The sequence below is a fragment of the Peromyscus eremicus genome, chromosome 12, assembly GCF_949786415.1.
Source record: "Peromyscus eremicus chromosome 12, PerEre_H2_v1, whole genome shotgun sequence".
NCBI classification, from domain to species: Eukaryota; Metazoa; Chordata; class Mammalia; order Rodentia; family Cricetidae; genus Peromyscus; species Peromyscus eremicus.
Window position 1 is genome coordinate 60,806,502 of NC_081428.1, and position 12,843 is coordinate 60,819,344.

At 42.5% G+C, this 12,843-nt stretch overlaps 1 protein-coding gene across 1 annotated transcript in view; it reads right to left on the bottom strand.

The window, feature by feature from the left end:
- Positions 1-12,843, bottom strand: part of Znf148 (zinc finger protein 148) — a 119,876-nt gene that overhangs the window by 24,588 nt on the left and 82,445 nt on the right. The window contains exons 6-7 of the mRNA XM_059276913.1: positions 6,571-6,694; positions 5,373-5,456 (exon numbers count right to left, since the gene is read on the bottom strand). Of these exons, the coding sequence (XP_059132896.1) occupies positions 5,373-5,456; positions 6,571-6,694 (208 nt within the window). The remainder of the gene's footprint in view (positions 1-5,372; positions 5,457-6,570; positions 6,695-12,843) is intronic.

The window sequence follows — 12,843 nt, forward strand, 5'->3', positions numbered from 1 at the left end:
GCCCAGCTTCTTCACATGGCTGTTAATGTGTCATAGTCAAGAAGAGGATCAACGTGTTTTCCAATGCTTCCTAATATTTTTGTTTGTTCTGTTTATAAAACAGGAACTTCAGACTGGCCTTGAATTCACTGTAGAGTTAAGGATGGCTTTGAATTCCTGGTTCTAACCCCACCTCCCAAGTGTTGGGATCAGAGGTGTGTCAACACATCTACTTACTATATTCATAAAGAAAATACACGTGCATAAAGAAAAATATTGGGAGAGTGGATCACATATACCACAGCATATGTGTGGGTCAGAGGACAACCTGTGGGAATCGGTTTTCTCTTCCCACTATGGAGGTTCCAGGGACAAAACGTCGTGAGGCTTGGCAGTAAGTGCCTTGGCCCACTCAAGCCACCTCACCAGCCCTGAAATAAATTTTTAGGAGATAAGAAACCTACTCAATAAAGACAATTACCAATAATTTGGCTTTTTTTTTTTTTTTCAAAATTTTGTAATTTGGAAGGGGGCATTTATATCAACTTCCCTATAAATAGGCATGGCTTCATGCATTTTTTGCTGAAATAAATTGTCGCCACTATAAAAAGCAGCCATAGTTTGCTAAAACTGAGTATCAGAAGAGGTATTCTGTGGCTTACTATAGAAATTCAGAAAACTATTAAAAACTGTTACTTAAGAGTCCTACTCCTCCATTCTTCCTTCCCCACAGTGAACAACAGACTGGCGCTGTCTTAGAGAAGACCATAGCCAACCATACACTTTTCTGTCTTATCTATGGATTCTTCGTGAAACGCAAAGGAAAAGCAGCTGCTCAGAAGTAAACCCACCAGGGACAGGGATAGTGGTAGTGTCGTGGAAGCATATATCCAAGCAGGAGTTCTGGAATCACTGTCTTCACCCTCAGCCTCAGCCACTCACCTCCTTGCTCATACTCCCAAAACACACACAAAGTAAAGGACCTGTAATGTTCCTACAGAGGAATACACCTCTCAGAAGTGCTGAAAATGCCAGGCCCAAGCGGACTCACATCATGAGTTTTCAGGGCTATAGTCCAGAAGGACCAAAATTTCTGGGATTAGCTTCTAGATGACAAAGTATTTTCCCCTAAGATAGTGCTGAGCAGACAAGCCCACTGTTAGGAATAGGCTTAAGTGATAATCCGTCCAGGGCAGGTTAAAATGTTTGAAATAGAAAAGCCAAAGCTAGCTATATTCTTGGCTTTTAAGAGTCTCAGAAAATACTGTATTGTTTGTAAAATCAGCCAAGCCAGTAATGAGTTTCATTCATGTTGCAAAGGAACAGAGAATGGGGTGGGCGGTGAGGGAACAGGAGGAAACCATATCATAAGGTCTACCAGGATGCAAAAGCCTGTAGGGAAGATGGGAGTCTTTAAACCTGACGGCTCGGAACCAGGCTGGGTGGCGCATGCCTTTAGTCCCAGCACTCTGGAGGCAGAAGCAGGAGGATCTGAGCTCAAGTCCAGCCTGGGCTACAAAGGAAAAAGTGAGTTCCAGGACAGCCAGGGCTACACAGAGAAACCCTATCTCCAAAAACAAATAAAAATTGACGGCTCATTTCACCGTAATCTCACATCAGCTGACCTTGGGTAACTCATTTCTTGTTCAAGAATTGAAAAGTAGATAAGTATATGTCGTAGTTTTGTAAACTTGACACAAACCTAAACATAACTGGTAAGAGGGACTCTCACTTGAGGAACTGCCTCCATTAGACTGGCCTGTGGGTGCTTCTGTAGGCATTTCCTCCGTTGCTGACTGAGACTGAAGGATCTAGCCCACTGTGAGCAGTGCCATCCTTGGGCAGGTAGGTGTGAGCTGTATAAGAAAGGTAGCTGAACAAGGCAAAGGAAGCAAGCCAGTAAACATCATTCCTTTGTGGTGTCTGCATCGGTTCCTGACTCTGGGTTCCTGCCTTAGTTACCAGCCTACCCTCCCTCAATGATGGCCTATAATCTGTCACGTTAAATAAATCTCTTCCTCCCCAAGTTGCTTTTGGTCATAGTGTTTATCACAGCCACAGGAAGCAAAGCAGAACATCAGAGCCGAGACTATTCTTCATATGTGTTCCAAAATAGGTAATCTGATTTCAAGATAAAAATATTTTCCTGTCTTTTCTTTCTTTTTTCCAGAGCTGAGGACCGAACCCAGGGCCTTGTGCTTGCTAGCAAGCACTCTACCACTGAGCTAAATCCCCAACCCCCTTCCTGTCTTTAAAAACAATCTACAAGGCCGGGCGGTGGTGACGCACACCTTTAATCCCAGCACTCAGGAGGCAGAGCCAGGCGGATCTCTGTGAGTTCAGGAGAAACCCTGTCTGGGGGTGGGGGGGGGGGGGGAGAGAAAGAAAAGAAATCTACGAAAGGAATGGAAAACTAACTAAAGAAGGAAAGTTGATTCGCTTTCATTAGTTCTGATATGAAATGTGATGGGGCACAAGGGAAGGGCAATGGGACAAAGGAGAGCCTTTCTTCAGGAGAAACTGGTGGGGCTGGAGAGACGGCTCAGCTCAGTGCAGTGTGAGTCTGATGTCCCGAGTTCAGACGACCCAAACCCACACAAAAAGCCAGATGCAGCAGTGCACACCTGGAATCCCTGTCCCCGTACTGCGAGATGGGAAGTGGAAACCACAGCCTGGGATACAAAGCACAATGGCAGAAGATCAAGAGGGGTCCGTCTAAAAACAAGACGAAAAGCAAGAAAGCAACATCTAGGTATGTACCATAGCACACATGTATACACGTAAGCACACACACAGGAGACAGGGGAGAGGGGATGGGTTGGGGGGGGAGACAGACAGACTTTTCTCTGAGAAAGAATCCTAATGACTCAGCCTTGCTGTGATTCCTCTGGAGTCTTTATGTTCTTTTGAGCGTTTTTTTTTTTTTTTTTTTTTTTTTTTTTAAGATGACGACTCTGCCCTTTGCTTTCCATTCCTTTTAGATGTTACTAAACACACAGAGAAGCTAAATCATAACTGGTTGGGTGACAGGAAGAAAAATTTAAAAAGCCACAAGCTGTATTTCTATTTCCTGTCTCATTTTGCTTAGTGATTGCATCTTGGTCTCTCGTGACAGAGCCTGAGCTGGAGTCTGGGCAACATCATTCACTAGACTGTAGATGGTTAAGGAAGCCCTCAGTTTCTCTCCACTTCCTAACACATTCTGACCAACAAAACACCTCCTGCCTTTCAAAACTCCTGCGAGGACTAAATGACAGTACCTGGTATTCAGTAATTTCTCAATCAACTCCTCATCATCCTCAAACCCCAAATGCGCCCACAGCCTCGCACAGGTGTCTTCAATCAGTAAGCGGGACTTGGTTTTCCCAGCCAGTGGAACGCACTTTGGAATGACCGGAGAAGAGAGTCTCAATGGGGGATTGTCTAGATCAGGTTGGTCTGTGAGCCTGTGTGTGGGGACTTTCTTACTTACACTGACTGCTGCAGTAAGACCCAGCCTGAAAGTGAGGAGCACCATTCCTCGCTTTGCTCCTAGAGGAGAGAGTGCTGAACCAGCATGCATGCATGCATGCATTCTCTGCTGCTTTGTCTTGCCTGTGACAGGCTGCAGCCTGCAACTGTGACCTAGAATAAGCGCTTTTCCCCTACATTGTTCTCTCAGGAATGAGACTAGGACAGAGCTGCTGCTACAAGACTGTGATCAGGGCGTTAGGACTCACAGAGTGAGCATGACAGACTGACCTAAGGATGAGCAGTAGGTCTCATTTTTCAGATCCTCTTCACCCACCCATTCACACACACAGATTTTAACTTAGCTCAGCAGCTTTTGAGGCTTTCCCTGAGCAGTTTACTCTCAAGAAACCTACAGCACTTAATCACATCATGCTTATTTATATGTCTCTTATCTCCAAAAGAAAACAGAAGACCCTTCCATACAGTCTGTGTACTCTTAGTACCTGAAAAACATTGGAGGATCAATCACCAGTTGAATGAATAAATCATCAAATCTAATAAACACATGAAAATGTCTAACTATTTTCACCTTTTATCGGATGGTTTTATAATTACATTGAAATTTCAACTTAACTATTTAGTCACATAAAATCTGCACATTTTTTTCTTCCACTGTATATATGAAAGTGATAAATGTTCATTTAGTGATATATAAAATGGTATGTGAAAGCGCAGAACATTGAACCAGGCATGGCGGCTCATGCTGATAATACCAGCACTCAGGAGGCTGAGGCTTAAGGACAGACTTGAGTTCCAGGCCATCTTAGATACAGAGCAAGACCCTCTCTCAAAAGGAAAGCAACTGCAGACAGACATGCTGTACAGGGGGCACTGGGTCGCAGAACAGCCACCTTCAGGCCTCTTTCTGATGGCAACAAAGAGGCAGGAAGTGACCAACAACAAAGGCTGTTTCTACTGGACAGAGTGCCCAAGGATCCCATTTCCCCAGTGCTGCACTACATCGAAACAACGTCAGGGCAGGTCCTCAACTGAGCAGTAATACAGAGAACTAGAGAGAATTTAATATTTCAATGTTCGTGCCTTCTCATCACCGTTCCCAATTCCACTGAAATACAAAACCCCAAAACACTCTACAGATGTACCAACTTTGCGCACGCTCTCTCACACACAGTCTCCCTCCCTCTCTCTCTCCCTCCCTCCCTCCCTCCCTCTCTCTCTCTCTCTCTCTCTCTCTCTCTCTCTCTCTCTCTCTCTCTCTCTCTGTGTGTGTGTGTGTGTGTGTGTTCCCCAAACACTGTAAATCATAAATCAATTTCAAAGAACCCTCTTTTACAATGCTTAGGGATATCAAAGGAGAAAAGTCAACAGTCTACTAAATCAAGTCACTTATAAAACTTGGTTTTACTTCCATTAAAAAAATAAAAAATACACTCGCTTTAACATGAGACTTAAAATGTTATCATGTATACTAAAAAGTGATCTTCTGAAACACTGGTCTGTAAATCATTAACACTGATGAAGTAGTCACCAGCAGTTAGCTGTCTCTCTCGCTACAGTAAGCCACAGAAAGGAGAGACAAAGAGGGTGTTACTGCTCTAGTGTTTAGGCCACAAGCTAATCAGTGTGAGTGATCATTTTACTTAGCTGGAGAAACAGCTATTTCAGGAAGGTTTCCTCCTCATATGTAATTTAGGTTATTGTGGAACTATTTCAAAGTAACTCACTGGGACAGGACACCGAAGCCTGGGTCTAGCAACACTGCTTTACTGAGGGAGAGAGAAGGACAGCGAGATTGATGGTTTTAAGCCAGTAGGGACGACTAGAGTGGGCAAGATCGTGCGCCTTATTAGACACCTGCCCTCCCTCCGCCTGCCGAGCCGCTCCGCCGCCCAGGAGCTTAGGAAGGACGCAGCACTCACCGGTATGGATCTTCTCGTGTCTCTGGAGCAGGTACTTCTGAATGAAACGCATGTCACATTGACTACATTGAAACGGTTTTTCGCCTTAAAATAATTTGACATCCATACATTAGTTAATGAATAAAACAACATTTAAGTCACTATTTCTGAGGCTATATAGTCTTAGAAGCCCCAATTTTGGAAAATTCTAAAACTCCTTATGATTTTAAAAAACATTTTCATTAACAGTTCTACTTTCCCTCAACAATTTCCTCCAGGATTTACAATCTCACGTTTTCACAATCACACACAGAAAAAATTTAATTGACATCCTTCTAAGGAAAAGAGAAAGACACACAATAAAGCACTCTCCAGGCCACCCAGCGTGTCCTGTATCTCCTCGTCCTTATCTGAAGGCATGCCCACCCTGTTCTGTGGCTGATCATCCCTCCCTCCCTCTCTGCTGGAGCGCTCTTCATTCCAGAATGTGGGGTCTGCTCCACTGGGAAGCCTGGCTTCATGCTGCAAGGCTCCTGGACACCTTCCTCTCCCTGCCATGGCACCTTCAGGAGCCGCCTCCAGCCTCCAATGCCGCCATCACTGTGGCTAGACCCTTACAGAGATGACCTCCTGGGTGTTGCTCCACAGACTCCCCGCCAGCTCCAGCCTCTGAGGGCCTGGCACTTCCTCAGCCTCCTCGCATCCTCTCTCCTTTGGCTATTTTCCTAGTTCATCAACTCTCCCTCCTTACTCCCTCTCCTTTACCCCCAGCCCCAAGTCATCTAACATTTCTAGCCTGCTTTTCCAAAGGTGTGAAATCACTCTTTAGTTCTATTTTCAACAATTTCACGATTTTTAACTTCTACTTTTGTTAGCTATCATTTCTAATACCTGATTTCCAAACATTGCCTGTGCTGTCATACACCTAGCACAGAAAGATGAATGGGACAGGTTCTTAATACATTCTTAAGCAGTTTTGCTAGTTAAAAGGAGTGCTTTAAGCCAAGTAAGTACCCAATTAAGATTATTAAATGTATATATCCATGCTAATTGTCTTCTCATTTAAAGTCTTTCTTGGTTTCCTCCTGACAGTCTGGCTACAAACTCTGATTGACAATGCCAAGTTAGCTCCGGTCTTAAGTCTAGATGACATTTATACGAAGATGAAAATAACAATGATAATAATCTTAATGGCCACAAGCCCGTTTTTATTCAATACCTGTATGAATGAAGACATGTCTCTGTAAGTGATAGTTGGTTCTAAAGGCAGCATTGCAGTGCTCACAAACGTGAGATTTGGGGGTTTTCAAACCAAGTGATCCATCCTCATTTATTGTAAGGATCTAGTTTAAAAAAAGGCAAAAACAAAAGAAAGTTTTTAAAATGTAAATAAATACTATGTTTTAAAAGGACAATAGAAGCAATGGTCAGTGGAGCCTGTAAACTGTTCAGAAATAATCCAGAAAGACTATTAGAATAGTGGTACCTCTAATGCAGGAGAGTGTGGCTTACTTAGAGTAGGTAAAACCAGACTAACACCCGGGGGCACCCCGCCACCTCCGTGTCATGCTGATGGTCCCAGATGGGGCAGCTAGAGTGAGCAGTTTGATTTTCCACTTCCAATTCTCATGTGTGCAAGGAGAAAAAGTCAGGCATCAATCAATCACTGAGAACAGCTAAAGCTCAGAAAACCAATATAACTTCATTTTAGGTGATTGTAAACAGAGAAATTCTATCTACTTGAATAGAATAAACACCAGGATTTGTTCAATACAAAACCGTTCAGAACCCACTGTATAATTTTTTTGATACAAAAGGACAGTATCTAGAGAGATGATGGTGTCTAGCCATATCTATCTATCTAGATATATAGTGTCCGAGTGTATATGAATGTTTATTTGTAGATGTTTAATAACTACTTCAAAAGTATTTATACCTTGACTGTGAGGGATAATGAACTGAGCAGATAAAATAATGGATAACTGTACAAACTTAAAACATTTTTGAGTCGGGCTAGAGTTTACCTGTTATTATTTTCTTATTTTTTTAAAAAAGAGAAAATTAGTTTCCCAGTACGGTGTCTTGTCTAGCATCTCTAAGGTACTGTAGAACCAGACTGTTGAACATATCCTAAAATACTTGTCAGATATTCAGAGTGGAAAGACAGGAGAAAAGAAACCAACTTGACTATCCTGGGCATCTTGCAATTAAGAATGCTCTGAGTCTGGTCTGGACAGTTACCAGAAAGCTGACCTTTCACCTCACGAATTCTACCTTATCAACAACTTACTCAGCACGTAGCATTGTCCCGCCTCCCGTTAGCCACACAGCAGAGTGAGAAGGAAAAATGATTCCTTTTATCGTTACCGAGGCGAGAAAAAGGGTGGCACGTATGATGTGAAGAAGCACAGAAAAGTAGGAGGGTGGCAGGTGCAGTGGAGATTGGGAGTCTGAAGCAGAGGACTGAGAGTCCAAGGTCAGCCTGGGCTACACAGCAAGAACTCGAGGGCGAAAAGAGGAGAAAGCAGGATGAGATCAGGAGGCGTGAGCCAGAGGCGGGAAACAACTTTGGAGGTGAAAGCCTATAGAAAGTTAACTGAGATTGGTAGTGCACTAACCCAGTACTCAGGAGGCTGAGGCAAGTGGATCTCTTCTCTGTGAGTCCAGGGCCAGCCCGGTCTCCAGAGAGAGTCCCAGGACATTCAAGGCTACATAGAGAGTCCCTGTCTCAACACTTCACCTCTCACACACAAAACAAAAAAAGGGAGAGAGAAAGAAAGAAAGTAAACTGAGAGACTGCCTAACACAGGAAGAGATCTGGACAACATCTTAAGAAATACGAAGGACCATGGAAACTGACTGGGGCCTACACACAGCTACGACCCCTTCCTCAACCTAGAAAAGAGAAGTAGTAAAGGGTAAGTGGCTTTCATCTTTAGAGTATCTTTTTACTTTAAATTCAGGGAGACAGTTCAGCCTATACTGCATGCAAATCAATGATAATTAGTATGCAAATTATACAGGGTATTTGGGTTCTGGGCAAATTGCCAACATGGTCAACAATGCTTCAAGTCTATGCGCCCAACACATAGAAGGGACACATTTGGCAGGAGAATGGAAGTGGGTGTCACAGCTTCCTGAACAGACAGTGAGAATAAAAGTTGATTTCTGGCTAGTCAAGTTTAAATTTTTTCAGTTCCTCCAAGTCACATAATAATAATGTAAGTTAACACTGTATAAAAAGAAAATACACAAACCCTCTAAAAATAGGATTCAAAATATGCAAAAGAAAATGATGCTAAGTATTATATATACCAAATAGGACAGTAATACCAGGCTTTCTTCTTTTCACATAGGTTGATAAAAATAAGATCTGAGTGCCAAAAGCCAGGGCATTCAATGGCTTCGGCAGCCCAGCAACTGGAAGGAAAGGTCTCTTTAGGCACAACTCTGGTCTACATTGCCTACGGTGAAGCGGATGTAATCCCTGACTACACAAAGCCCTTTATGGACAGTTACGAGTTCTGGTTCATTATTTTCAGCACTGGACGTCATCATGCTATCTTCATTCAGGTCTTCATTCAAGGTAGAACTACAGAAATGAAACAGATACCACCACTATTTTATGAGCAAACACACTAAAACCAATCCAGCTTATTTGTAAGTTCAAGTAGAAATATCAAATTTTCAAACATGCTAAATTTAATTTTCATCTCCTTTGTTAGGCAGTGGAACTCAAATTTTTGTTTACAGGGACAGAGTAAAATCTACCTTGTCACAAACAAGCATCTATTGGTTTTCCAATTCATGAATGGAATGTCAATGTATCCAAATGAACTTGCCTCTTTCGTTCACTGCTATAACCCCACTGTCTAACCCTGGAGTCTGGGGTACAGTGGACTTTGCACCTATCACTGACAGATAGCTGCCTGCTACCCATACCAAATAGCCCTCACAACTCAACACTTCATTCTTTAAACAAACAAACGAAAAGCTTTGCTAAAAATGTACTTGTCCATCTTTGGCTTTCAGATCATCCACTGACTAGGTACCACAGAGAGGTCAGCACTCCAAGGCCAAGTGCAGGCATGGGAGGAGCGGAAGATGAATTCTGCCAATCTGTCTTTCTCGGCATACACTTGACTTATTCTTTTTATCTTATTTATGTATTTTATGTATAAGTACTGTGTCTGCATGCATGCCTGCATGCTAGAAGAGAGCACCAGACCCCATTATAGATGGTTGTGAGCAGCCATGTGGGTGCTGGGAATTGAACCCGGGTCCTCTGGAAGAGCAGCCAGGCCTCTTAACCACTGTGCCATCTCTTCAGCCCCAACTTGACTTATTCCTATTTATACTCTTTGAGGATCTTTTAAAATTGTGATCCAATAATTTGAGACATTTACCCTAAAGATTAGCTGTCTTACTTGCTATTAGTACCAAAAACTATTTTTGCTCCGCGCCCCGCCCCCCATACTCAACATTTGGTCACCATTACAGCAGAAGGGGCTGGAGGTTAATGTTTAACTCCTAGGACATAGGAGAAAGCATTTTGTAGTTTGGCTGGGGATTCATTGTTGGCCGGACTGTCCCGAGGCCCCGCAGGCTGGAATCACTCACAGTAGCAGCCCTAGGCGCTTTAGCTCCCTGTCTCTGCTACTTCAGCCCAGACAGTGGATTATAAAGACCAAGCAGTCAGGCTCTCCACTTACCAAGAGGACACATTAGCAGTAATCTAAATAGCCATTGTTCAATAGTGTTACATTAAGATTTAACAGAGAAAAAAACAAAAACAAAACCACCTGTTTGGTATCTGACGGAATTCCCTAGTTATTCCTGTGTCCCTACTCTCATGGCTCATTACGTATTTTTATTTTGAGACAACTTTGTTTCTAGCTAGCACCATATATACTTATATATTTATTACACATGCACGCACGCACACAGAGAGCAGGAGGGAGGGCCTTAGGAGTGAGGAAGGCTCTCTTAGCAGCAGTATCAAGGAAAGGCCTAGACTCTGCTTCTTTAATTGAGAGACTCCACTCCAGGATTGATCACACTTCTCCATGAGAAAGGGTTCTTGTCAAAAGACACACATGGCTTTTCGAATTGTATGTACACACTACTAAAATTATCTGTTCATATTTTAATCTAATGACTAAGAACTTTAGGACCCCTTCCAACATTAACTGACATCAATGTTTAAGCCATTCAAACTCAGAGATGATTTAAATTGATGGTTCTCAACCTATGGGGCGCAACCCCTTTGGGGCTGAAAAATCCTTTGCAGGGATCGCATCAGATATTCTGTATATTAGATATCTGCATTACAATCATAACAGTAGGAAAATTACAGTTATGAAGTAGCTAGGAAATAATTTTATGGTTGGGGGTCACCACAGCATGAGGAACTGTATTAAGGGGTTAAAGCATTAGGAAGGCTAAGAACCACTGGTTTAAATCCTCGCCAATTATGAGACGTTCTGCTTACAACTGAGGGTGGGAAAAGGACTTTAAAGATTTTCTTCCTGCCAGGTGGTGGTGGTTGGGCACACCTTTAATCCCAGCACTCAGGAGGCAGAGGTAGGTGGATCTCTGAGTTCAAGGCCAGCCTGGTCTACAAAATGAGGGGGGGGGGGGAGGCTGGAGAGATGGCTCAGAGGTTAAGAGCACTGACTTTCCTTCTACAGGTCCTGAGTTCAATTCCCAACAACCACATGGTGCTCACAACCATCTGTAATGAGATCTGGTGCCCTCTTCTGGCCTGCAGTCTTATATGCAGACAGAACACTGTATACATAATAAACAAATAAATCTTTTTAAAAAAGAAAAAAAAAAAGGATTTTCTTCCTTCTCCAAAGGCATATAACAAGGTCATCCAGAGTAAAAGTCATCTGGCTATACTAGTTATGTCTCTACACTACTTTTTACTTATTAGCAAATTTCATTTTCAAATGGCAAGCTTTAACAGTGTCAGAATATGAAACTCACTATGTCATAAGAATGGAATATGACTCATATTCGTCATACTGGCCTTGAAGTTTAAAAGGATAGGGGGAGGGGTGCGCGTGAGCACAGACACACAGAGGACAACTTGCAGGCATCAGCCTGCTCCTTCTATTGTACGGGCCTTGAATCAAACTCAGAGTCAGACCATCTCACTGGCCTCCGACCATTAGTTTTAGAAAGGTCCCTTCATGTTAGTCTCTAAAAGATGATTTTTTTTTTTGTTTTCATCATCAGAATCTTTTGAATGGTTCTGTCTATGGGAAAACCAGATTAATGAATTACCAGTGTGCTATTTTTCTAATTTTCTTCCTTCATTTTCTCATTAGCATTATGTTTGATTTCCTACTTTCCTCCCTAGTCTCATCTTCAAAGAGTTCTTCCAAAACCCAAGGAAGAAGCATGGAGAAGGTGTGACAGATGTCTGACACAGCCCTTTTCTCCTTTTAAGATAATTGTTTGCAGCCAGGTAGTGGCGCATGCCTTTAATCCCAGCACTCAGAGGTAGAGACAGGTGGATCTCTGTGAGTTCAAGGCCAGCCTGGTCTACAGAGCGAGATCCACAATAGCCAGGGCTACACAGAGAAGCCCTGTCTTGAAAACCAAGATGATGATGATGATGATGATTAAAAAAAAGTCTTTCTTTTCAATGAAGTTTTTAACAATCATTGTCTTAAATCTTTTTGATCCCCAAGTCCAACTCTCTTCCTGGGCCAACGATATATACTAAACTGCTGGGAAATGATCATATGGTTCATAATCTCTGTATGCAGTATGCTAATCCTTCCAGAGTTCAGCACCACTCTTAACAATCAGTTTCTATTCAGATCTCCTAAAGGGATCTAATAACAACCCACTTCCTTCCCTTAGCTTTGTCAAGAGACTGGCACTCAAATTATCTGTTAAATAAAAAGGAGAAATACAACAGAATAGAAGTAATTAAAACCACACTGCCTTTGATTGATTACTAAAGAGTTTGAAAAGCCTAGCAATTGTTTATACTACCTGATTACAGGAATATTAAATTTTATTAAAAAGCTTTCTTAGAATTCATGAATGTTAAGGAAACAATCCTAACAAAATTCTTTTGAGCTGGAAAACGTCTCATGAAGGTCATGAAGGTCAATGGTGATGGCAAAGACTTAAAGGTCTTCAGCTTACATGTACATCATAATCACCTGACGTTCTTTTCAAGTATATACACACCAAGTAAGAATCTTCACAGGCGGGAGCCTAGATGTCTATAACTGGAAAATGTACCACAGACAACCAACACCGAGCCTGGGAGGTGGGGGTATGACCCCTGACATTAATACACCGAGACTGTATTACATTTACAGACTTCACAGGCTTCTAATAACTTCAGCTATCTGTAACAGAGAACAATGCAGATTTTAAGAGGCAAAACAAAGTGATGTGAGTAGCCCACAGCTCCAGCAATGGAACAATGAGTAGCCTGTCCTTAGGGAACGAGGCAGTGAAGAAG